General features: G+C 43.2%; 1 protein-coding gene and 1 long non-coding RNA gene across 6 annotated transcripts in view; both read right to left on the reverse strand.

Annotated features, from left to right (window-relative positions):
- Nucleotides 1–496: 496 nt before the first annotated feature.
- On the reverse strand, nucleotides 497–3,093 carry LOC119018241. The gene is made up of 2 exons (XR_005074689.1): nucleotides 1,301–3,093; nucleotides 497–1,169 (listed from the first exon to the last, which is right to left on the reverse strand). It is a non-coding gene; the product is annotated as an uncharacterized LOC119018241 (long non-coding RNA).
- A 6,844-nt stretch (nucleotides 3,094–9,937) lies between these two features.
- Nucleotides 9,938–26,017, reverse strand: part of LOC119018753 (carbohydrate sulfotransferase 8-like) — a 181,766-nt gene continuing 165,686 nt past the window's right edge. For 2 of the 5 annotated variants that reach the window (XM_037096670.1, XM_037096671.1), the window contains 2 exons: nucleotides 16,220–16,257; nucleotides 9,938–14,893 (listed from right to left, as the gene is read on the reverse strand). In XM_037096670.1, coding sequence (XP_036952565.1) covers nucleotides 13,775–14,893; nucleotides 16,220–16,257 — 1,157 coding nt within the window. In that variant the 3' untranslated portion in view covers nucleotides 9,938–13,774. Of the gene's footprint in view, nucleotides 14,909–16,219; nucleotides 16,258–25,521; nucleotides 25,603–26,017 lie in introns of all 5 variants that reach the window. The other 3 variants (XM_037096668.1, XM_037096667.1, XM_037096669.1) reach the window with 3 other exon arrangements.

The following is a 26,017-nucleotide window of genomic DNA, read 5'->3' on the forward strand; positions in this document are numbered from 1 at the left end:
TTGTGCATCCAGCTACAGAGTTTATTCTCTCACACATCGTTATGGCTCAGTTGTGCGTGAGGTCTCAGTGTTGCATTCCCCTCTGTTTCAGCTCTGACCTCATCCTGTCAGTTTATACCTCTGATATGCATTATTCCACTTCTAGCGTAGACGACTGGCAAAGCGCTGTCAGCCACGAGATGCTTTGGATCTTCTGTGGTTTGTCTGAAAGTATGAATTCAACATTCAAACGTCAGGTTTCCCCCCCCCGGCTGCTGTGTCTGTCCCTTTTCTGTCTCTGTTGGAATTAGACATTATAATACTGATCAGTGATGTAGAAATCTGAATGTAGTTTATTAGAATAATTATATGATGGAAATCTAGCTTAAGATATTTGAAAACTAATCAAAATCACAACAGAATATGAAGAAATAACAGATTTGATATTATATCGGAGACGCAAATTTCAAAGCTTGTGTGCTGGCGGATAGAAACGCTCCTCCAGTCCAGAGCAGAGTTTATACAGCATCTTCAATTAAACCACTAGCTGAATGGCTAACTGAGCTAACCAGCTAACTGCAGCTACAGTGAGCAGTTACTCTGGTTGTCTGCTGCCCCCTATATGCCTGGAGTATAAATTCACCAGGTGTGTAGGTGGTTTGTAAGTAAGACTCAAAAGCTGACACCATGACGGGGGAAAAAAAAGGTTGTAAAGGAATTTATTAGGCAGCTCAGGTCGTGGGCAGTGGAGGGAACTCGGGCTCAGGCACAGCAGCTCACGATGGTGCAGGCGGAAGCTCAGGTGGAGGCACAGGTGAGTGAGACTCTGAGAATCCACAGTAGGATTCATGCAGGTGGTGGAGGTGGCTGTGGAGCTGACGCAGAGCTTGAAGGTGAGGAAAGAACAAACATAGCTTCATGAGAGCAAAGAGTCACGGATAGAAGCACGAGCAGGGAAGGCATAACACATTCTGGCAGCGAGTGGAGAGACGACCTGAGTATTTGAGCCGGTGCTGATGATCAGATGAGCTGCAGGTGTGTGAGAGGCGGGAGCTCCAGTCATGCTGGGAAACAACGCCCAGCCTCTGCAGAACCCATCTGAGAACACATGAGACACACAACGAGGCACAGACGACTGCACACACAGTCCAAATCATGACAAACAGGTGGCCGATTGTCACATACTGCACCTTTAAATCAAACGTATTAGCGGGTCAGTAGTTGGAGGGCTGCTCATTAAAATTCTTTGCATTCACAGTGGATGAGATTAATAATGTTAACGAGGTTGCTTGTGGTGAAAACACACACAGTTGATTCTCACCTGACTGCTGACTGAGGTGTTTCAAAACCTTTCAGCTCGTTGTTTTAAATTATCACCCAGACCTTCATTGATTATGTTTCCTCCCCCCACTCTCATCAACACCGGAGACTGTTTCAGTGAAAGAAGCTCTGATAAATCCTCAGTTCACAACCTGATCTGCATGAAATGACAGCTAGCAACTCGCTGGCGAACCTACTGGAGCATGAAACAAACAAACAATCTTCCCAAACTCCTCAACACTGGGACTGAGTTAAAACTGTCTGATCATGTTTCCTCACTGCTATGGGAAGGCTCTCTCTGGAAACTCTGAGTCGTGGGATTCATCATCACCAGACTCTAATGAATATCACCACTGCTGTGTCCTGCTCGGGAATGAACTGCTGTGAGTCGGCGTGGTGCACCTGCCTTCTGCCAGGCAGCCACAGCGCTGCAGCCAGCCTACAGGCACTTCTAGATAACTCCTGTCTGATTAGCTCCTTAGGAGGACATTGTTCCAAAAGCAATTCACTAGACTCCCAGTATTAATTTAGTCCCGAGAGAGAGGCCCATCCATCGTAGGTAGGACGGGCCGTGCTCAGGGCCTACCCTACGGCCTGCTAATAGCATGGCACCTCCTGGCCTGTCACTATAAGTGATAGTCTCTGCAAGTTTGTTGCCTCGCTGTGTGTTTCTCCCATCAGGCAGTGCGCCTCCCTCCCTCCACCCCTCTCCTCCTTCCTCTCCCTCTCTGTCAGCGGCGGTTCAGGGCAGGTGTCTCCTCTGTCACTCCCATCACTCACGCTGCTTGACGAAGAGGAGACACGGTTGGGAACACGGCGGGAGCAGAGGGGTGATTCATCGAAAGCTCGCCTCTCACCTTGAAAGGGAGCGGGAGAGGGGAGGGAGAAAAAAAAAGAAAAAAAGAAGAAGAAAGTGGCTGCCTTTTTCTGGGTGTCTGTGAGAGCTGCCAGCAACGAGGAAATACGAGGGGAGAACGTGGAAAATGCTTTCAATATCGTCGGAGCTCTGAGAGAGAGCTACTTCAAAGTGAATGAAACTTCTTTTTAGAGAAAGGTTGACGCATTCTCTGATGTGGGATGCACCTTTATTGACAAAGCAGCCAAGCTGTTTTAAAACCGGCAGGGGATCCCAGCTGGTTTATGGGGAGCACAAAATGAATTCCTCCTACATGTTTGTTGTTTCTGTTAAGAGAAGAAGAACTCTGTTGTCGGGAACAGGCAGTGTTGAGTGCATCTACACCTGTATTTACACAGAAACTCAAGAAATGAAATCACTTTTGTGTAATTAACGTTTGAATCATTTTAACATTTTACATTTACTCCTCTAACTTTTCCTTTCATCCTGATCGCTTTGCATTCATCACTTGAATATATCAGATGTCAGTTAGTCAAGTATTGATTGTTGCTTTGTGTTAACAAATGCTCAGAAGGTTGCTGCACATGTTAGCTGGCTAACTGAGGTGATGCAATAATCCCACCTGGACTCAAGCTTTTCGGAGGGCGGATCCAAAACCAAAGCTCAAATATTGGGGTATCTTTTTAAGTGGGCGTAGTTCGCCGGCATGCACGTGACATTTTTGTATTACATTTTGTTGTAAGGTGAAGATGACTGTGGCGTTTTTAGTTGTGTAAACATTATGACACGATATTATCCCAATAATCACCAAATACGTTCTTTCAAATCACAGATCGCACATATTTTTAACTTGTTATTGCTGGGATACGATGTGCAAGCCGAGCCTTCAGACATGGTGACTGGATGAGGCGACTTAAAATAAATCAGTAAACATAACATCAGCCTGGATGTCAGCTTTTACAACTCATTAATGTGAGAATGCTCATGATTGTCCTGATAATGAATTTCAGCTTATTGCCAGGGTTTGTCATCCCATCAGTCTGCTGGTTAGAGAGTCTGGAGGCCTGCTTCAGTGAAGTTTAGATATGAGAGAGAAGTTTAACTTGAGATATTTGTTTTATTTGAGTTGTTACTTATGATGCACAAAAACCTAAATCTAAAACTCTACCAGAATTTAGACATCTCCAACGTTTTCATCTCATGGATTGATTTCAGAAACTGTTGCCACATAAAGAGGTTGTTTCTGGCAGCTGAAGTACTCAAAAACTCAAAAACAGAAACAACTATATCAAATACTTTATTTGTCTTATTGGAGGGAAATTGACGTTATTCATGTTGCTCTTCTAATACAAACAAATGTGATTATTTGTGCTTTGACATGTGAGGCGCACTGATTCACAGACTGGTGTGTGACGTCTGTGAAGGCTTCAAAACATTGTTCTCATTCCAACAAAGGAAATGATAAATTTGTGTTATCAGGCGTGAGAACCAGTGAGAAATGACCCAATACAGAAGGTGTTTCAGACATATAACTAGACAATATGTGTGACTGAATGTGCGCTTTCTCCCCTTAACAACCGTGTTAACGTTTACATTAATGTGAATTTCATCTCTGCATTTCCTCGCCTGCTCTCACCACTCACAGCTCAGCCCACCTCCTTCCTTCCTCCTGTCCATCAGCGTCACCGCCCAGATGTTCGTCTCAACCCTTGATGTGTTTTTACATTAAAAATTCATCCACAATATGCTGTCATTAGAGTTGGGGAGGTGGTGGTGGTGGTAGGGAGGGTGATGATATGAAAAAAAAAAAAAAAGGCGAAGTGGAGGATTATTTTATCCACCCAAATGTTTCAGCCGTTCCCCGGCACTTGTGCAGAGATACAGCCCCAAGGTTAAAGCAGCGCTCTGCCCACAGCAGCTTGTGTGGCTGGCTTCATTATAGATCCTGTGTTTTATTGATTCGGGTTCATTAAAGCCGCTGCATAATTCATGTCAATGCCGGCGTATAGCTTAATTAGGGAGACATGCAGTGGCTTTCATGGGCGTTTTAGTGTCAGACGGAGGCTTGACAGGTGGCGGCAGAGTACACATTACTACACATTCCTCCGTGTGCAGGACAATATGAGGAGGACATATGAGGTGGTTTGAGAAGCAGAAACCAGTGCTGGGGTTTGTTATTTTTCAGATGCAGTACTGCCATCGTGTGGTTGTGTACAATATTTCTACACTATGAGACGAGACGTACAGAAGGTTGGAGATCTGAATAGAGATTTCATGTCTGTCTGTAGCATAGGAGAGTGGATCAGAGGGATGAGGTAAAATAAAACAATGGCAGATTGAGATTTTGCTCTGCTGAAGCCTTCCTGGTGATGTTATCTCCGTCTGGATGATGCTTGAGAGCTTGTTGCCATATCCAGCGAGCGCGGCGTGTTGATAGGAGGGCCCCGGCTAGTTAACCAAATGAGATGTTCAGGAATCTCAACAGGACTTGAGTTCTGAGATTTCCTGCGCAAGAATTATTTCCCACTTGTCGTTTTGCTTTGCTTGATTAATAACAGAGCTCGGGCAAATCATTTTAATGAGGTTCGTATCAATGAGGGATGTGTCTGGAGCGCGTTGCCAAAACAAACAAGGTCTTCATGTTGAAGGTGTGTGTGTGTGTGTGTGTGTGTGTGTGTGTGCGGGGAGAATTAACCTGGCGTGCATGTGAATCTGAGAAGTTTTCCGTTTCGAGCTTTGGGGAAATATTTTCTGCCTCTCAGATGTTGCCCCAGTGAACCGAGGAGTCAGCCCCTCAAATTGGTTTTGCTCTTCTAATAAATTGGAGATTTTGCAGCGGCGCTGATGCAGTTGATGAGTGCTTGAGTCTTTGTACTGTAAGCGTGTGTGTGTGTGTGTGTGTGTGTGTGTGTGTGTGAGAGCGACAGAGCTCCGTCGTCAGAGAATCAGCAGAAGGAAAAAAAAAAACCTGTCATCAACCATGTTAATGCAGGCTGGCAGGCAAACACGAGGATTAACGGAGGAACCTATAATAATAATGCTTGAAAAATGGAGCAGTCTCTCTCTCTCTTTTTTTTTTCTACAGTCCTTCCAACCAAGCCGAGGTTGTTTATCACTCTGGGAAGATGTTTGGTTGCCTCCCGTTGTATGTCTGCTTTGGGCCCTTAAGCTGATTTAGCTACACAAGCACGTTTCTCTTCAAAGCATGTCAAGATTTTCCACGCACACTAATGAGGTAAATGGATGGCTTTTGTTTTCCTCACAGTTTTAACTTCCCCCAAAGTGCTTTCATGACTTATACAAGAGCTGTTGCGGAAATCAGCCTTGAGCGTTTAATCAAATTTCTAACTCTACAGAGTGATCAATTTGTGCTGCAATATTCATCTACCGCACAAGCGTACACATAATCTCACATTCACAGACAGACAGACACACACACGCGTAAATGACAGCACAACAAAAGAAGCCAGTCTGCTATTTGTTCTTATTAAAACCGTGTCGTTTTGCTGGTATGACAAAAAACAACAGTGACATATTCTCCCCCCCCTCCTCCTCTGTTTTAAATAGAGTGTGAGAGTGTGTGAGAATCATGCAAATTATTTCACACCATACGGTACCTTCTCTGATCTAATGACAGATTTGGACATTGAGCAAAAAAAAAAAAGGGGCATTACACGGCTACACGCGATGGAGGAATAAAAAAAGCACCAATTTAAAAGCGCTTAGAACTCAAAACTGAAGTTCTAACTTCCAGACATGAGAGCGCGTTGACAGTGTGTGGGTGTGTGAGGTGATGCGAGGATACGTACCCTCGGGTGGAGGAGGTGGGGGGGGAAACTGTCTGACTCCCAACGCTTTGTGGCACAGAGTGCATCTGGAGACACCCCTGTGGGCCAACTGTGACTGAACTTAAAAGGTAGAACTGGGTTGTGGTTTCTGTGCATATTAAACAAGCGAATGTAAAGGTTTGAAAGATGCAGGAAATTAGTAGCATGCAGCAAAGGTCAGAAAGTCAACACTTCATTACAGAATGACATTCAGTTTAATGACAGAAAAGAAGAAAAAATGGCAGAAACTTTTTTTTTTTTTTAATCTTTGTTGTTTTGTCTTCGTGCTGGATGGAGGACGGGTCGCTGCTCAACATAGACTCAGTCACTTTTGAAAGCGGATCAGACGAACAGACAGATCCACGATTCCTTTCTCACTTTCTTTAACATTTGACATTTTTGTTAATTTCTCTGGGATCTTGATTAAAGGCAGCGGTTCCTGTCTACTCCGACAGGTCTCTGAATCACACAGGAATCTCTTGGAGGCACGTACTGCGTGTTAAAACCTCTACAGTCACGCTACACGCAAGTTAAAGTTTCCTGACTCTTTCTTCTCTAATTACAGGAGAGTTAAATATTGCTCTAGATGTGCTGCACATGCCTGAGTGTAAGAATTAGGTGTGTGTGAAAACCTGATGATACATTTAAAGTTAGGAGTCAATCAGTTTAGTCGTGATGTGAAAAAAAAAAAAGATATTTTGCAGCACACAAGACTAGCAGATCAGTTTGTCAGTGGGATGCTAGTTAAAGCCGGGCTAACGTGACATTAAAAGGCAAATGTTGACATTTTTACAGTGTTTTGTCGTGTTCTACTGTAGAGAATCTTCTTGTTGTTTATCGTAATTGACATTTTATGAGCGCTTTTGTGTGTTAGAATTTTTTATTTTGTGACAGGAAGGTACAGGAACTACTTGAAATGCCATGTTAGGAAGCTGGAAAAGGGAACAAATGGGATACTTAAGGATGTTTTTGGGCATCAAGGTTGTTTATTTCACTGTGTTCCTGCATTTACAGGCACCAATGTGACATACATGTATGTATTTTTATGACGGTACTGTATTATCTATCTAATAAAACCTGAAGAGAAGTACAGTGCAGTAACGGCAACGTGTTGAGTCGGATGAGGAGTTCTGGTCGGTGACTGTTACCTGGTGCAATGTAAAGTTTTGCTTGTTCTCCTGATCCCACTGAGAATCAGCTCTCACTCTGCAGACATTTTTTTTTTCCAGCTCTGCTTTGATTTCTGGGTTCGTTGAGTTGCTCCACACCCACACATGATCCTGTAGGCAGCAGCTCCTGGTACACATGCTAACTGTGCGCTAACTGTGGGCTGTGAGTGGAAGAGCACAACTGAGCATTCAGCAAGTAATTGTGATAATCCTGAAGAAACAAAAAGGTGAATTGTTGAATGCAGCTTTAAAAGTTTGCCTGTCAAAAGCGACATCGAAATGATTTCCAACCAGAGGAAGAAATGAATGAGAAACAGATAAAGTCCTTCTTAAAGAGGTCATATTATTATGTGGTGACACAGAAGTTACTCTGCAGACCTCTTCAAGCCTTCAGGTGTCTTTTTTCAGAGCTGAATATACTGAAGACTTCAGCAGCAGTAACAACTCTCAGTCAAGCACGATGCAGCACGACTGTTCGATCTGGTTCTGAGCAACAAACAGTTTCTTTGTTGTTGATAAAAAACTTTTTTGTTATATATATATTAAAAATTGGAGACTTTTGTAGTACTTCTCTTCTATTTCCTCCCACATGTAACCCAACAAAAGAAGTTATTCTCAGGGACTTTTCAAAAGCCGAACGTGTAAAATGTGACAAAAAGTACGACAGAATCCGTCCTGGTGAACAGACTGATGACACACAACAGTTTCTTTGCTTCTAGAGTAAAACAGAAACCATTTTCTTGGCAGAGAACAAACTGTGAAAGCTGATCTTGTCAACATTAGATCCAGTGCTTTGCCCTTTTACCCCCATTATCTTTTGACACGTTAACCAGTCGTTGAGAGGTGGAAGCTGCTCACTGCCACTGACCCGTGACTTTATCCCAAGAATCCTTTTCTATTTCCACAACGGCATTTTAAAGTTGCCACTTGCAGCCAGTGAACCTGCTCAGTGTAGGTTTAAGACCTCAATTCAACCTTGTGAGGCTACAGAAGCAGGCTGTGTCTGTGCGCGCTGGTTGAATTAAGGACAGGTGTTGGAAGTTAACACTGCTGATTGGTCTTTTGTTTGGATGGTCCGGCACTTTGCACTGACTCAAAGTGATAAACAAACTGATATCCCACCAACTTGTGGAATAATTGCCATTTTGTACAGTCCCTCCAGAGAATGGCTCCATCTGACATTCCTTCTAACATTTGTGAGACTTTGTGACAACTGACGCCACGAAATTTCATCCAGACATTCACACTTCCCAGAATACAATTCCCACTTGCCTCGGTGATGATTTTATTTATAGCTCCACCACGTTGCTTGACGTAAACAGGATCCGTTTGCCTCACGATGATCCGCCGCCTCTGCCAGGTTTCGTGCGTACACCTGGTCTGACATTCGGCTTCTTTTCCCTTCTCGGCTAAATTTTTCCCTGCTGCGTCTCTGAAGCATGAAATTTGTTTGTAAATGTGTATAATTGCCTGAATCATTGGTTATTGACTTCAAATTAATTTTCAATGATGCATTTCATTTGTTTCGATTTTTTTTTTTTCCTCCATGCATCCACAGGAAAATTAGTTTTTCAAGAGAGAGAAGGGGAAAAAAGAAAAGGAAGGAAACAGGTTATTAAACCTTTGTTCTGCTCCCTCCTGGAGTTTGTGTGCAAATCAGAAATAAACGACACTGTTGTTCAAAATCAGTGCTTACAGATGAAAGTCTCAAATTCAAGTATATAGTAGATCATATCCTGCCACGTCTAAATGAGCTTCACAAGTGTACAGTAATATATAGGCAACCCAAACAATATTATAAATACGGCTTCAGAAGAACAGATGTTGGATTTTAAGATGTTTGCTGTGGACATTAAGCTGACAGAGCTGGAGTGAAGCTGGACGTCGTGCTCATTCGTCTTTATTTTGTACAAATCTTTCATTGTCTACTTGTTGGATCGGCACAAAATCTCGCACAGAAATTAATGTATTCTTCTTTCCTTCTGGCACCCGCATGATGTTTGATTTTGTGGCTTTAAATTAAACTCGACTTGCTGAGAAATGTGGTGCAGCTGGTTCCCTCAGAATGAATTATAATAACCTGACAACTGCCTGGAAATTCATTGTGCACCAAACACATTTGTCCAATATTTTCTGCAAAAACAGTCTCATCGGCATCAGCTGTACATTGTGTTTGATGCTAAGGGAGAATGCTAACACGCTACACTGATATGATGGTGAACGTGGTAAACAGTGACGTTAGCCTTTAGCTTCATGGACCGGTGTGTAGCGTTTAGCGGCATCTAGTGTTGAGGTTGCAGATTGTAAACAATTCATTAGCTTTTTCACCCTGGCCCTCTCCAGAGCCGGTGTTTGGTTTGGCCCTTCTGGGCTACTGTAGAAGAATGGAGGTGCAACACTGGTGCAGATTGTAAGAGGACCTCTTACTCTGTGGCTACAAAAGACTCAATTTAGGGTGATGAAAACACACATTTGTAGATTCAGGTGATTCTACACAAATGGAAACATAATTATGATTATTATATTCCATTTTGATATATCCAATTAATCAAGCTTATTAAAGCAATGATTTTCCTCCATGCAGCCTCACAGAGCTGCTAACATGGCTGCAGACTTACTTTCAAACATAGTCAAAAAAAACCACAAAGAGTCAATGCAACCCAATTCTCCTCCCCGTGCTCATTAGATCTCCCTCCAAAAGTTCAGTAACCACGCTGGACTTGACTGGAAAATGACTCAACGACACAGCTGCAAGAATGAAAAGCGCATACGTTGAAAATGCTAAAGACAGTTTTATTAGTAGACACTCATCAGCCAGAAATAATAACCACCTGAAGAATGTCTTCCTGAAATACACCATTTAATTGGCAGTGTAAAATAAGGCAGAGGGCTTAAGATCATATTTTATACACTTTTGCACCAACGATAAACAGTTATACATTCACTTGTTACTGTAATTACGCTTTTTGATAAATCTGTCCACACACCCACAGACCAAGAAAACTTTATTAGCAGGGGGAAGGGGCGGGGACCGACTGAGTATCTGCAAGAGTAATGCTCATCATAACGCAGTAGCTCTTTTTTGGCCAGAGATCGACTATACCTACATAGAATCTGACCACAACCTAAACAAAGATTAGATTTTTGGAATTGCAAAAAGCCAACACACTATACTGACAAAGGTTCATACAGTTACCATCGCCGCGAAAAGGGTAATACTTGTACCACCAAGATTGTTAAAGGTCTTCAAAAGTTGATTATAGCGCGTAATAGATTTAAATATGAATTTCGCCTTCACTCGTAGGCAAGAATGTCTCTTTATAAAGCACATCGTTACATAAAACACGTTTCCAGCCAGCTGCGAAGAGTGTCGCTGGATTAGTGACCACAGCTTTATAGGAGACGAGCCGCAGGTTGTTCTCACAATAGCTCGAGTTCAAGTTCTTTGCATCGTGCCCTCGTTAAAAACTAACAAAACAAAACAAAAAAAATACCACAGCACACATCGGTTGCAGCCAGACGTTTAAAGATCATCTTGTGTTTACTTTTTGTTTTTGGTCATTCAACACATTTCACTTTAAATGTAACCTTATTTTGGTGTCGCAATCTTCATATTTAATCACTTCTCTGTTGCAAATACACCACAGTGAGTTTAAACTGAACTGGGAGAAACATCGGCTGGCGTTTCCATCCAGTCAGTGTAATCTTGAAGATTTACAATACATGATCACCTGTTGAATGGTTCTCCTCCTCTTTTTTTCTACCTTTTATATCAAATCTTGCAGTATCTCAGATGTGTCTCATCTGAGAAAAGGGTTATAATACATCCCCCCGATTAAAAAATGTTATAAGTGCTCACGACCTCAGAATTGTCGGCGTCCGTGCGGTTTGTGCACGTTGTTCTGTGGTCTGAACTGCATCACGTAGAAAAAAAAAGTGACATTAACACTTTACAGTAAAGGTACACAAAGGTGTGAGTGGGTTTCTCAGGAGCAGGTGAGGCGCGAATCAGAAACAACGTCATTCTTATTGAATCGTTAATGATTGATCCCTGAATAACTGTGACTCAAGGACCGGAGTTGAGAATCGTTTGGGGGATAATACGTATACGAACTCATCATTGGTTGATATTTCGTTCATAAATATCTGAATATAATGCACAAAAAACAACAGATTAAATATCAATAATTCAGCTTCACTACTTAAAAGTAACTAATGAGTAAGTAATCAGTAGTTAATGAGTCTATCTGGTTACTCTCTGTATTATGTTTTACTTTGATTAATTAATTAACTGTAATTAGTCATTAATGAGTCGACACTAGCTCTTGCTCCTCAGTGGCTGATTCGTAGAAAGTCCTTATGAACTAATCATTACCTAATGCGTCATTAACAATATGTTTCCCAGTCTGCTACCGTCACCGTTATTTAGGAGTTGCTCATTAACAAGTTATTAATCATCACGTTGTTTACTGATTCGTTCCTCGCTCTCTCCACATCTTTGGGAACATCGTCGTAACTTTCAGTGTGTTCGTTCCCTTTTAACAGTGTGTTTATCTTGTGTTTCCAGAAAAAATACCAGACAACAGATTGTAAAACATCACGCACACACACACACACACACACACACACACACACACACACACACACACACACACACACACACACACACACACACACACACACACAAACACACACAGTGGAGTAGCTGTGGGTAGAAAACGTCATTAGTCAGGGTGGTTAACTCGGTGGAATGCAGCTCATCTGTACAGGGTCTATTATCCTATCGAGAGACCAAACAGATTAGGGAAACGTTATTAAAAGAGCTAATTTCCAAAACGTAACATATCCATTCTGTTAATACGAAAAAAAAAAATCTTTCAGCACCTTTCAAAGCGTGAGGGTTTGTATGAATTCATCAATCAGACTAAGTCATCGTCTGCACTTTAAATGTAACCACAGATTTTTCTTTTCTTTTCTTTTTTTTTTTTTTGCAGTCATTTAGTCGCTTGAAAGTTTAGATTTTTTTTTTTCTTTCAGCTGGTGGATATTTTTTTTTTGTTTTGGAAAGAAACTCTTTCTGTTACACGACACTCTACACTGGTATCACTGAAAGAACAATCAATGACATCTAGAAAGGAAATGAACGTACCTTCACCAAGAAGCACTGAATATATATATTTTAGAAATACATAGAAAAATATATAGTCATCTGAATGCCCATTATACAATTTTACACAGTAGTGTCAGTAAAAAGCCTATAAGATGGTGCGGAAAGGATGTGATACATACAGAGATGCTGACAGTGTGAGATCTGTGAGTGATGGCTGTTCGGGGAGGTGTTAAAGCGTGATGGATGGAGATGTTTGGGGCACGCTCTTCTTTTCCCTCAAACGTCAGAAAATCATACCTTTTTAGACAGAGTGTGAAACATCTGTTTTTTTTGTTTGTTTTTTGTTTTGTAGCTTGATTTTTTTTTTTTTGCATCGTGGACTTTTTAATGCATTTTGTGTCCAACGATGTCAAAAAGACTCAAGATTAGTACCAATTAGTAAGTCTGTAACACTACCAGGTATTAATTTAAAAAAAAAAAAAAAAAACAACAAAAAAACAAAGATATTGGCAGCAGATACTTTGTACCTTTGTACCTCAAACAGCCACCGGAGTAAATACCTCTGGTGATGGAGGGGAACTGACAGCACACGCATGTGTTAAGACTAAAGCACAAACCTAACCCACAAAGTTAGAAGGTACAAAAATGCTACAGTAAGTGCACACAACCTCCGAGTGAGTAGCACTTGACACATTTGAAAGATTTAAACTATTTATACTGTTTCATTTTGTCGCGGTTTATGTTCAGAAAAACCATTTACATGAAATATCTGTATTAGTACGTACTGATATATAGAGGTATACTGATGCTTAACCCCACTGTGAGTCAAATAGTAAAAGCAAATATCCCTAAAAAAAAAAGAAAAAAAAAAGTCTGCTCGGCTGTGATCGAGGACTAAAGCAACTGTACTCATAAATAATTTGGTGTAATTATTCTGAAGGGAGTTGGTGGATCCTCACATAACAAACTGTTCTGTAAACTGAAATTACCTCTGAATTCAGAAATGTGTTTGGGAACTATTAAATCCCACCCAAGTGTTGAATTAAACACATAAAACACATTTGCAGAATGCTGTTTGACTCACAGTGAGGTGTAATTTAAAGCCTGTTGAACGATAATAAACTTTTTCATTTTTTTCTTTAGAAGCATAACATTTATATATATTTTTTTATACTCTACTTCACCGTGTGCCTGTAGTGAATAAACAACTTGCATTTCAGAACTATTTTGAATATCTAATATGACATCACATGAACCTTTTCATCTCAGCGTAGTCTAAAAAGTAAGATCATCTGGTAGAAATGTGTTTCATAAAAAGCAGCTTTTTTGCGAAATTCAGAGAGCGTTTTTTCTTTTTTTTTTTTTTTTCTTTTTAGCCTCTGATCTCTGTGCTTAGATGCAAAGATCCATGTGAGCATGTGAATGAGCCTCCTTTATGTTGAGATTCCTATCATGGTTGAGATGTACATGTGGTGGAATGTGACTGTGATTCAAGCATTTTGTAAGGAGTCAATCAATATAAATCTTTGAAAGGCTTGGAGTAGTTAAACATCAGATAGTCCATGTAGTAGAAGTCGTAGACCCGCTGCCTCTCCAGCATGCTGACCTGTGAAAAGTATTTTTGCGTGATCTGCATAGAGGTCCTCGTGTCCGTCGGGTTCCTATCTTTAAAATTGGGCAGTGTGATGTTGGGTGGCGCCCCAGTCAATCGCAGGACAAAGTTGGACTCCTCCTCCATGTTCTCAAACTTACCGATGAAGTCGTAGTCTATGAGACAGGGGTTGCACAGCTGGTTCACCTGCTCCCAGTGGATGTCCATTCCCACGGGCCGGTGGACGTCCAGCAGGTACTGGACAAACTCCTTGAATGTGACGCCGCTGCCAGTCTTCAAGGCGGCCCGGGACGGGTTCACCCTGTACTTGGAAATGATTGGTTTCCCAAACAGGGAGTGGTAGTAGTTGTTAGGGTTTTCAAACTTGTCCCTGTACGCCGACACCATTCTCTCCAGGGGCTCGCGGACGAACATGACTTTGGTGTATGTCTCCAGACGGTGCATGATTCCCTGACGGTCAAAGTTGTCGAGCGTCTTGAGATGGTGGCCGTAGTGGACTGTGTCGTGTTTAATGCTCTGAGCGTTAGGCGCCTGGCCCGCCAGCACCATCAGGGTCCTCTTCCAGTTGGAGCAGCCTGCCTTGGGCACCTGGCAGTACAACAACTTGTACTTGTCCTCCACGTAGAGGTGCTTGACGTGATGGCGTGTGATTGTCCTAGAGATGCTGCTTTTGTACTTGGCGCAGATCTCCTTCATCAGTTTCCGCCGTGCCTCCAGGATATTAGGGGAAAAAGAGCCTAAAGCAGGGGAGGAGGAGGAGACTGAGGATGAGGATGAGGGAGAGGAAGAGGACGAGGAGACATTTTTGTTGGTGTGGTTGATCGGGGGGCTCGTTTTCAGCAGTTTGCGCTGTCTTTTGGAGACATGAAGGGAGCCTATGTCCTGCTCCCGGGACCCAGTGGTGGCCGTCTGTCTGCTCGCCTCAAAGTGTGGGAACTGCATCGGAGGGATCGGGCTGGACAAGGATCCCTCTGCTGCCCGGTGGTCCTGGTAACCGTCAGGTTTGCCCCTCTCTCTGTCCTGCGTAGAAAGAGTCTATAAGACAATGAACGACAGCAGAAGTTGTAGGAGACAGCTCAAACAAACAACATTTCCAGATGAGAATATAGAATTTATACTTCGTGTGATTACCAGACACAACCACATACTGCCTTCAGTACTCAAACAGGCCACTTGATGGTGCTGTTTCACTGCACCTTAAACAAAGGTCTAACTTTGTTTCACGCAAATGTCACACTGCCCAGTGCCATCCATGACCTATCAATAAGCTGAGCTGTAATATCATATAAATGTCTTATAAACACTTAATGGCGAATCTAAATTAGAATCATCTACTGCCTAATTAGCATCATTTGATGCCCGAGGCAATCATGCATTCTGACATTTTATTTCAATTAAACGCTGTAATGGCGTCATAAAGCCAATGGACTGGATGTATAATTTTAATTTTACAACAGACAAGGTGATGAGACCGCCATGAATCTCGGCTCATCCCACCCCTTCTGACTTAAATGGTCACATTCTTTCAACTGCGGGGACATCTGGAGGGGAAAGAAGAGGGAAAGGAGTGGTTCCTCGCTGTCTGTTTAATGTGCGAGGCGAGGCACGGGGGCAGCAACCCGTGCACCAGACGTCACGTTCGTCGGGGGGTTTTGCACTGATGCAAGTCTCTCATCGGTGCTGATGATCGCAGCAGAGACGAGAGCAAGCTGGGGTCAGCCGAGAGGAGATGCAGCGGGATGAGCGCTGCATGTCTGACATATAAACCTGTCTGGGAGTGAAACATGACGCTGCTCCCTCTTCATCTCTCTGAACCTGGTGGGTAATAGTATGATATAAGCCTGGCTCACATCCTTCATGCTTTATATAATGCTGCGGGGCAACTCAGGACGCATTTCAACCCCGCTTAATTGTTTATTGGAGGCTTTAATTTTGATTTGCTAAGGCACCCGGGAACAATCCCATTCAGCTTGTTCTTGTGCAAATAGCTGTCTAACATAAAATCACTGTTGTTGTTCTGCAGGTATTAATGCTTGAAAAGCCTAAAACAATAAATAAGCCTCTCATGAACGTGTGTGACTGTCCAGAGAGGATGCAAAACAACAAAAATCCTAAGCTTGTACTGTAGAAAAGGACTTCTAGGCGTGATCACACCCTGAGGTACTCCGGCCCTGGTCCGACTGAGACCGTTTACTCAGTAACGCGCAGCGTGAGGCCGGCCCCTTCTGCACAGATGCTATCAGACACGCTGAGAGCTACAAGACTGACAATCACTTCTTAGCGGTAGGAAACATTTGCAGGCAACCAGTGTATCTGTGTTTTGGGAGAATTGGAGTAAATACGTACCTCTCTGGACTGCCGTGGAGTGCTTCCGAGCTTCACGCCTGGGGAGAGGGAAGAGAAAAGAGAGGAGGAAATGAGCACTTAAGTAAACAACATGTGTTTTGCCATCCTTGAGGTGGAGAGTTAGGAGCCTCCGACGCATCAGAGGCTGCAATAATTTAACGCTTCCTATCACTTAGCATGTCTACGTTTGATCGTCAGCAACAAAAAAAAAAAACACAGCTGATCAACAAGTCTGCAGAGGGAGGACAGGTAGCTCTTTGTGTGTAATGAGCTGCCACAGGCATGAAAAGTTGGTAAATGAGTTGCACTCCCTGTAGCGAGCACTGGGAGGATGAGACGGAGGAGGACAACAGTACAGGAGAAAAGAAAGAAAGAAAGGAAGGAAGGAAGGAAGAAAGAAAGAATCAATAAAAGTTTGAAAGGGATGTAGTTTGCAGACCAGAGGGAGGACAGGCAGGCAGACAGACAGACAGACAAAGAGAAAGAGAAAGATGCCATTTGTTGAATTTCCAGAGGAAAACAGCGGAGTGATGGAGACACAGATTGGTTTTGTGGCAGCCTTTGGGACAGGTGGTGCGTGTATTGGCAGATGTGCGGCAGCAGGACAGACGACGTGTTTAGTGGTCTGTCTCCAGCTGGACATCTCCTTTCCTTAGGTCCCCCCGTCCTGCTGATATATAATCAGGCTGACAGCTCTGAGTGGGGCTGCATGGCTGCTGATGGGGGGAGCGAAGACACCTCTGCCTGAGTGGTCTGTCACTTCCAATTTGAGGGTGGAAGTGATGGGAACCTGCACGAGGACGGGGGGGTGGCGGCGGCGGCGGCAGCAGGGCTGCAGATGCAGGCCACAACCTTCCCTAAGTGATGAGATCTGCAGATCCCCATCACACACTTAAACACGCCTCGGTGGGGATGGGATAAAATGCGTTGGCTAGATGCGATGTTGTTTCAGATTAGTATGCACCGGAAAGCCCGGCGTCGCTGTCTGGCTCTGTGTGTTGAATCTTTACTTGTCTTTATTCTTCTGAACGAGACACTGGAGGAGAAGGAGAAGGAGGCAGAGGAGGAGAAAGAGAGGAAAAAAAAAGAAGAAAAAGGATGTGGCGTGTGACATTTTCTAATCTTGTTTGGGTGCCGCTGTGCTATTTGATCTCTTAACCCTAATGATAGCTTATGTAGGATGTGCAACTTCGATATCAGTTTACATTGGCGCATGTGAAGGGCATGAATATTTATCACGACACGCACAGATGCCATCGCCTGGGAAGCACATCCATGCGCAACAATAGCAACGGTCTTTTCAGTGTCTGCTGTTCTGAGCTGATGGAGCGGCGCGGGGCCCCTTGTAGCCCTGACCATCTTGTCAAAATACACAGTTATTGATCTTGAAAGCCCCATTAAGGTGGTAATTGAAATCTCCAAAGGTTTAATTGGTTCCTTGGAAGAGGTGTTGTGTCTGGGACGCTGGTAGGAGTTTGTCACAGCTGCTGTTGATGTCAATTCTGCCGCACTCTCCGCCGCCGACAGAATCCAGGTTTGACACGCATTTAATTTCTTGTATATTTGACCTTTTGTTTTCTTCAGAGGGAGAGACTCTCAGACGGGAGCAGGGGGGGAAATAAAGTGCGGCAAGGTTAAATTAGATTTGTGACAAAGGTGTCTTGTTAAAGCCGTTCTGAAAATGAATCAGACGCGGCTCTGATCCCATTAGATAAATCTCGGCTTTAAAAATCTAAATGTTTGTGGAGGTAGCTCTGAGAAATGCGCCGCTTCTCTCAAGTAAGGAGCCAAAATTACATTTCATGAGTGGAACATTTTTTTCATAATACACTATAACTGAAACAAGTAATATAACAATGTAAACTGAATTTCAGGGGGATTTGTAAACATCATTTATCTCTGTAGTATCTATTTGGGTGAGGGTAATAGTTGCTGTTTGATTGCAATTTCACACTCAGTCAATTCCACTCAGTATAACTATGCTATTGATTTTTACTGCTGCGCGGTGAAACTGTGATAAATTGGGCCGACTGAGGTTTCATCTGTGTGATGCAGAAAAATTCATCCTGGTTATTCCACACATATAAAGACATAGAGAGCTGCAGAGGAGGGCGAAAATGTTTGTCAAAATAATTTGTTTTAATAATCGAAAAGTGAATAATTCTCCCAAGGTGTAATTTCGTACCGTGTGCAGGTTTGTTGTTGCTGTAATCTGTAGCCTTCATAAATAAGATTTTCTGCGGCACTAATGGAAGGGTTCGGGATAAACGCACCGGTGGGGGGATGCTGTAATGGGAAGAGAACAACAAACCAATAACGCTGAAGTTGTTTTCACCCACAGACATTAAATGTCAAACGATCATCTTTTAGCAGCTTTCCAAAAGGCTTTCAGCGAACTCATCCAAATGTAAAAATCCACCGCTCGGATCAAAAGAGGTCCTGCGCCAAGTTTCTGCTCCGATTCTCAGGTATTTCACTGTAACGCTGCTTGATGGTGGAAGCGGTTTTAAAAGCAGAACCGGCTCCTGAGTCTTGTCCTCCGTTGCCCTCTAAAGTAACCTTGAGCGTCCAACTCTCTCTCTCTCTCCCTCTCGGAGACGGAGCCTCTGAATATTCATGCTGACGACCCCGCATTACTGCAAGGATCCACATAAGCGAGGGCCACATCATTAGCGGATCCATTATCATCCTTCCCTCTCAAAGACCCTTGTACAACTCTCTAACAGAGACACACATCAAACACCCTTTTTCCCTGCCACCGCCGCCGAGGAGGAGCAAAAGGACGAAAACAATGTGAAATAATGAGCTTGTTAAGTGAAGCATTGTGGCCCCTCTGTTCTGGGAGAACTTGTTAAATGCCTGGTTTTAACCAGAGACAGGCCAGGAGGCTGCTGGAAGCCAGACAAGGCGTGTCCTCCTCCAACCCACAATTCAGGCCAGGCAGTCGTGCTGCGCCACCATAAACCTTTCATTAGTCATTCAGCACACTGAGCCACTGTGACCCCAACCAGCTGCACTCCCCTTTCTACCCAACACACCACCCACACCTGCACTCTGCACACACGCTCCTCCTCCACTTGACTCTGTGTGGGAACACACGGCTCTGGCATGCCGGCGTGGTTTATCAGAGGAAAAGCGCTGGAGAACAGAGGTATTAGGCGCTAAGCTCTGCTCCATTGATGTTTTAACTTGTTGTGGTAGGAGATAAAAACGATGTTTCAGTTGGTGCAGATATCCTCCAGGCCCGGGCCAGAGAGAGAGCAGCTGCCGGGGAGGAGGAAGAGGAGGTGATGGGTGAGCAATCAGTGGTTCGGGATTGAAGGCGTGCCCTTTAAAAGACCAAACGCAGGAGCCTCTGAAATGTCTGTTTATCATCATCATCTGATGACTGGCTTGTGTTGTGAGAGAAGAGCCGGAGGAGTTAAGAATTTCTTAGGTGTTCACGACTCAAAGCGAAGGTTTGGCCAAGAATGACTCACTCGCACGTCTTTAATCCAATCAGTTATGATGCCCTGCAAGTGAAAACTAACTACCAGGACACTGAGGAACAGATCCCTCCTGCTGAGACCATCATCCCATAACCAGACTCACATCAGGAGGAATTAGTATGGAAAAGGTTAATGTTCAGAGACAGTATTCTGACTGGAGTTTTACTAAACACTTTAAACCTGCAGTGATTAGTTTTACCACCTGTGGAGTGTTGATATCACCACCTTTTAAGTATATGTGATATATTTATTGGTTGTGACATCCAGCATATATGTGCATCATTAACATTAATTTGAAGTTGTGTTTCTGGACACTTCACCTGTTTGAACTCTGATTTGATCTCCACTGACTCCTGAGGGAATTTCCTGGCTCTTTAGCTGCAATAATCCTCTTCTGTATCCCCTGTAACTCTCTAACTTTGTCTTCCTGGTGCTTGGCAGGTAAAGTACAGTTGGCTTTCAGACCCTTTTGTATTCTGAAATCAGCTGCATGGACCATGTGACTGCCTCCTGCAGACCAGTGTTGTAAATTAGACTCCTGCTACAAGCGCTAGGTGCACCGCATCTGGTGCTTGTGCATCGTTATATGTCACGGGGACATTATTACTGTTGTGCTCACGTTGAGTTAATGTACTAAACCTCAGCGTGAACAGAAACAATAGTGGAGTTTTGGGCCCGAACACCAAAACATTTCACTAAAACACACTGTAAGTCTTTGTGGAGCTGAGCTGAGCAGAACTGCTGACGGGGGGGATGGGGTGTGTGTGTTTTTTTCCTGTGGGCTTGTTTTGTTCATTTTGCTGATAATACTTTTCTACCATTCCTTTCGTTGCAGCTTAAATGCAGATTTTTTTTACTTGTAATGGGATGTTTTTACTTTGGTAAGTTAAGAAGTTTGTTGGACTGCACATCAGCTGTGGTTGTATCTAGATCAACGTGTGTGCTACTGTAGCTTATCAGCAAGTTAATTATAACAACTTAACATTAACTTCTCTAGGTATCTGGCAGTGTAAGTCCTGTGTCACTGCTTTTCCCACTCCACACCTCCAGCGCTGCTCACTGATGGAGCACAGTGCCATGAGCGAGCGGCTGGCATCAGAAGACATGCCACCTACAAAGGTTTCGAGCGTGTCAGAGCTGAGATGTCTTCCTCTCCGGCCAAATGACAAAGCCGTTTCATTATTGCTGCACTTTGCACGGTGATGGCTTCTGTATTCATCTGACATTTCTGTTTCTGGCTCCGTGTCCTAATTACACCTTATTAGTCGGTATTGTTTGTTGTCTGTATCGAGAACAGGGTAATTACGGGCTTTAGATTTATGATACCGGTCGCGGAGGTTTTTTTCCTTTTTTTTTCTCCTTCTGACAATGTTGCCGCAGTTCTGTCTGCTCATCAATAGACGCTGATAAAGGTCACGCATGGCTATGCTCCTCTAAAGCTACATTATGATTAATGAAGCCACAGTATATTTATGAGAGGCTGACATGAGTGAAGTCAAAGAAACAGACAAGAGGGTGCGAGGCGCAGACAATAACTGTGATTACATTTCGTTTTAAATCAGCGCCGCATTCACATTTTATCTGTGAATTAAAAAAAAAAAACATGTGGTAATTTCTCTGACAAAGGACGATGTCACTTTGTGGTTTTGCTAAGCAGCTGGGTATATTAACCTCGCTCTTGAGCAGGCCTCCTAAACCCCATCGTGACATTCTCCTGACCTCCTTGCGGCGTTTTTTTTTTCTTCTTTTTTTACTGCACCTAGGAGGGGGGCACGCCAGGATAGAGTTATTAGTGAAATCTATAAATTACATGATGTTCACGATGCCAAGTACCGGCTCCCCCCCCTTCCACCTCTGACCCCTCGTGAAGGTCAGGTGACGGGAGGACTCGTAAATTGTCGGGGATGTGCTCTCTCATTAGATGAGATTCCTCTGATTCTCCCCCCACCTCCACATGAAATCAGCCGCCCCTGCACAATAAATAACACATGGTTCAGCTCATAATTGTCCGTGGCGGGAGCACGGGGCTAAGCATACAAAGACTACATCAACATTCAGAGAGACAGAAAGTGAGCTCAGTGCAGGACTATTTATGACGCGAGGCTGCGGTGCTGCATTAACACCTTTGCACTATTTTCGGAGCACTTTGTATCTCTGCTCCGAGGCGGCAGCTTAGCAGATCAGCTCGTGCATCATCGCTTCCATCATAACATCGCTCCTATGGAGGAATTTGTGAATTGGCTGTTGGATGCTACATTATGGAGTGACAGATATACTGGGTTTCGATGTGTTTTTACGTATATAAATGGTGAATGGTGATTCCAACAATGATCATTTGACAGCTCTGAGACCTAAAAAAAGACGCTCTACTGAATAGAGCTGCTTTAAATGATGAATTTAAGGCAAAGGGATTTTCCCCAATCCAAAAAAGGACATACCATTCAGTGCCTTAGGGATAACACCCTCCATATAGAGACAAAAAAATTGCCAAAGTGCATTTAAAGATAAAGAGAAACTGCCTCTGTGGGGCGATGAAGTAGGTAGCTATTCTAATCTGTCTCATGTTTTAATTTGCTCCAATATCAGCCTTCTTTTTCTGTACAATCTTCAAATTCTCCCTCTCATGCTGGTATCACTGGCCAATGAGCACAGCAGGAGGGGAAATAATGAACCACTCAGATAGGAAGCTGCTGAAAGGGGGGGAATCAAATGTGGCACTGATTACCGTTATGACAATTCATTTTGACAACAATATATTCTCCGAGTCGATCTTACTTGGGGTACTTTCAAGGTTAGGAGATGCACAGACTTCCTAGGGCAGATTTCCATGGAAACAGAGAGTCGGAGAAGCTGTGTGTTGGGCTGTAGTGGGAGGCGGCACGCTCTAATATCGTGTAGAGGACGAGGCCTGGCAGCTTGCACGAGAAGGGATGTGTAAACAAATGCTACCTGTCAGCCCCGAGCCCAGGGGTTAAGTGAATTATCTCGGCCGAGACGAGGTGCAGGAGGCTTTTAATTGGCACGCGTCTTATTTAGATGCTGCAGAGCTCTTGACCTAGGCGGCGAGTGAGACGCAGCAGCACTCTCTTTGTGAACCGCTCCCTCACTGATGACAGTGGTGGAGCTGTGGGAGGTTCAAAAGATCCAAACAGTGACAGGAGGATTTTGTAAAGTTCGTCTGAGACGAGTTCACACTGGTCAAGAAGTCTGCAGGCCGAGCGGCTAAACGCTGTCCTGGAGCCTGCACAGGCACGGCTACATGAAGGAGAGGATTCAACAGGGCTGATGATGACATGAGAGGAGCGATGTGCTCTCATGTATCTGTAGCCTGAGCACTGAGTCAACTTTTCAAAAGGGAAAAAGAGGACAGACACACTGTGAAGAAAGCTGCAGTTCTGAAAAAAACTACATGAACTTTGGTTTGAAACAGAAAGATGTAGACTGTGTTAAAGATTTGGCAATAACTTTTAGGTTAAAACACTGACATGTAGTTAAAACTTTAGCTACGACAATATGATCATATTGCCCATTCAGGTCCCAATTAATTTGCCTTGAACATATTAATACCTCCATGTCATGACTAAGCCGATACTGACTTGTTTTCACATGCAAAACGTAGTTTAACATGTCATACTGTGGTCAGAAATTGTGTTTCAACATTTGACACCACTGGATTATTTTTTAATGAAACCTCAGAACAATTTCTGGCCATAACACCGATCTTTTCCAGTAAGAAACATTTCCGAGTGTTGCAGAAACGAGCGTTGCCACAGTTTATCCTGGCGATTGGATTCAACATTTCAGCCAGTGCTGTTCTCAGTGTGCAAGCTGAGTGATGGATGTGAAGTGGGAGGATGTTTTTCCCCTTTCTGTATCTCCATTTCCTGTTTTTTTTCTCTAAATACTCAAGTCACTAGCCGTTGGCCTTGTATACATGAATCAGAGCAGTGCCGACACAGCACCCACAATTACACCAGAATTTAAAGGTGAAGTGATTTTAGTGCTCTCAACAGTTCAGCCTCCAGCTGCTGTTAGTGATGCAGGCAGCAGTATTTTAACCTCAGTAACTGGACATAGTTAGAGCACGCCACAAAGTTTTCATGAACAATCTTCTACCTTTGACTTACTTTCATTAAAGTACCAGATATTGTCTAATGGAGTTACTCATCTTCCCATAACTGTGTCTTTTAAGCTGACCCTGCAGTAGAAGTGCTCCAACTGTGAGTCATGTAACGTTGTGAGAAAAGTGATTCAGACTTTTACTTCTGGAGCCAGAGGTGCCCGAAATAACTTCCAGTTTGCTGCACGTCTGTCTGCCCTGGAAGAGAAACCCTTCCTCTCTCAGTCGTCTTGGGGTTTCATACATTTCTTTCCCATTAAAGGTTGTTTTTTTTCTTTATCTGAACTGATGGTGTAAGGCTAGAGGGGTGTCAACACTTGAAAAGCCCCTTGAGGCAAATTTGTGATTTGTGATATTGGGCTATAAAAATAAAAATTGCCTTGACTTGATTCGACTTGACTTGTGCAATTACTCCTGCAAAAACCTAGACAGTCCCAGTAACCATTCCAGACTCCTCTTCATTGATTTCAGCTGTCTTCTATCATAAGTTATCATAAGCAACAGACCAAAGGCAGTGAGGACTGGAAACAAACTCGCCTTCGCCGTCATCACCAGCGCATAGACGACCGTGTCCGAAGAAGTCTAGTAGTCCAAACAACACATTACACAAAGTACTTCATATATGCAGATGACACTGCCATTCTTTGAGTCGTTATTCACTCTGTTACAGCCAATCAGAAAAATCAATAATGGGTATTTCCTTCCATCCTTTACATGAGGCCTCTGGTTACCAAGGGAGTGCTCAGCGGCTCCTTTACAGCACAATTTCCACCGTCCATACATCACCATAAACAGCGACCTCATTTATAAGCAACACACATTTCGATCATCTGTAGGTTTAAAACACAGTCATCCATATAGTCACGTCGTGTTGTAGTCAAGACCGCCTAAACCAAAACCGAGTTATGACCAAGATCAGAGGTGTATCGAGACTAAGACAGATCGGCGTAACACGTAATAAAAACTGATCTGATCCACATTTTCACGACAACACTCACGGAGGACAAATGAAAACTCATTGACAAACATTGACTTCTTTTACTGCCATATATATTACAGCCTGACTGTTGTATTGGTTGGTCAATATCATCAGCTGATATCGGCCCATCACAGATATATCAGTATCGTCATATATGTTTTGCAGAAAAAAAGATCGTTGGGGTTATTAGCAGTTCTTAAATTTCCAGTGAAGTTTACCGTTACAGTGCAGTGATTTCATTTTAGACAAGACAAGTTTATTGTCAAACTGTAAAATGTAACATGTGATGTGTGGGAATTGTTCTTTGTTTTCCACGAGCAACAAATACCAACACGCCTTTCAAGCATTCAAGCATTAGGTTTTGTAGGTGACTCTTGTCTTTCCCATAGAAACCATCGTTAAGTACAGAAGGTATCGAACACGTGATATTCCTTCAGTGGTGGTCTTGACTGGTCTGAGACCGAGACTAGACACTAGATGAGACCTTCAAAAAGTGGTGCCATCTGATTTTATTTGCTCACAATAACCTCCTCCGTGGTAACATAACACGCTGTTAATTGTTTTTCCACCCGTCCCTCCTGCTGATACGGGACACAGGACGGTCTGCTTCATTAAAAACCTTCCCTACATGCTCACATCCTAAATGTAGAAACACACAGCAGACGAGAGCTCCAAAAAGACTGAACACGTGTTTGTTCAGTTGGGAGGAACATACCGGTTAAACAAAGTGTGAGGAAAGTGTTTCCACAGTTGGACCGTGGACAGCTGCTGGTGCTGAAACAAGGGCGACGTCTACCTGAACAGAGAGACAGAAATAAAACCCACCTCATTTAAATAAACAACTCCGGATTTCCTCCAACAAACACCCAAAAAAATTCTGTTATATCTCAAAAAGAACATTAGCATCTTATAAATGTTAAAGAGATTATTATTTGTTAAAAAGTGGTGGTGACTGAAAAAAAACCCAAAACAAAACAAAAAAATAAAAAACACACACTGGTCTGGAGTTGGAAGGAGAATCGTGTTCGTTTCCAGTTTTCATTATCCATCTTTGATTCTCAGAGCGACCTGATGGCTTTTAAAAGAGGACGGGCTGCTGAGTTTTAAACAAATGAAATGATTTAAAACATAATTGCGTACCCACAGTGCTGTGCTTGGCGCTCTGGCTCGAGGTGGGATTAAATGAGTTGTTTGATGACCTCTTTTGAGTC

The sequence above is a fragment of the Acanthopagrus latus genome, chromosome 4 (genome assembly GCF_904848185.1).
Source record: "Acanthopagrus latus isolate v.2019 chromosome 4, fAcaLat1.1, whole genome shotgun sequence".
NCBI lineage: Eukaryota > Metazoa > Chordata > Actinopteri > Spariformes > Sparidae > Acanthopagrus > Acanthopagrus latus.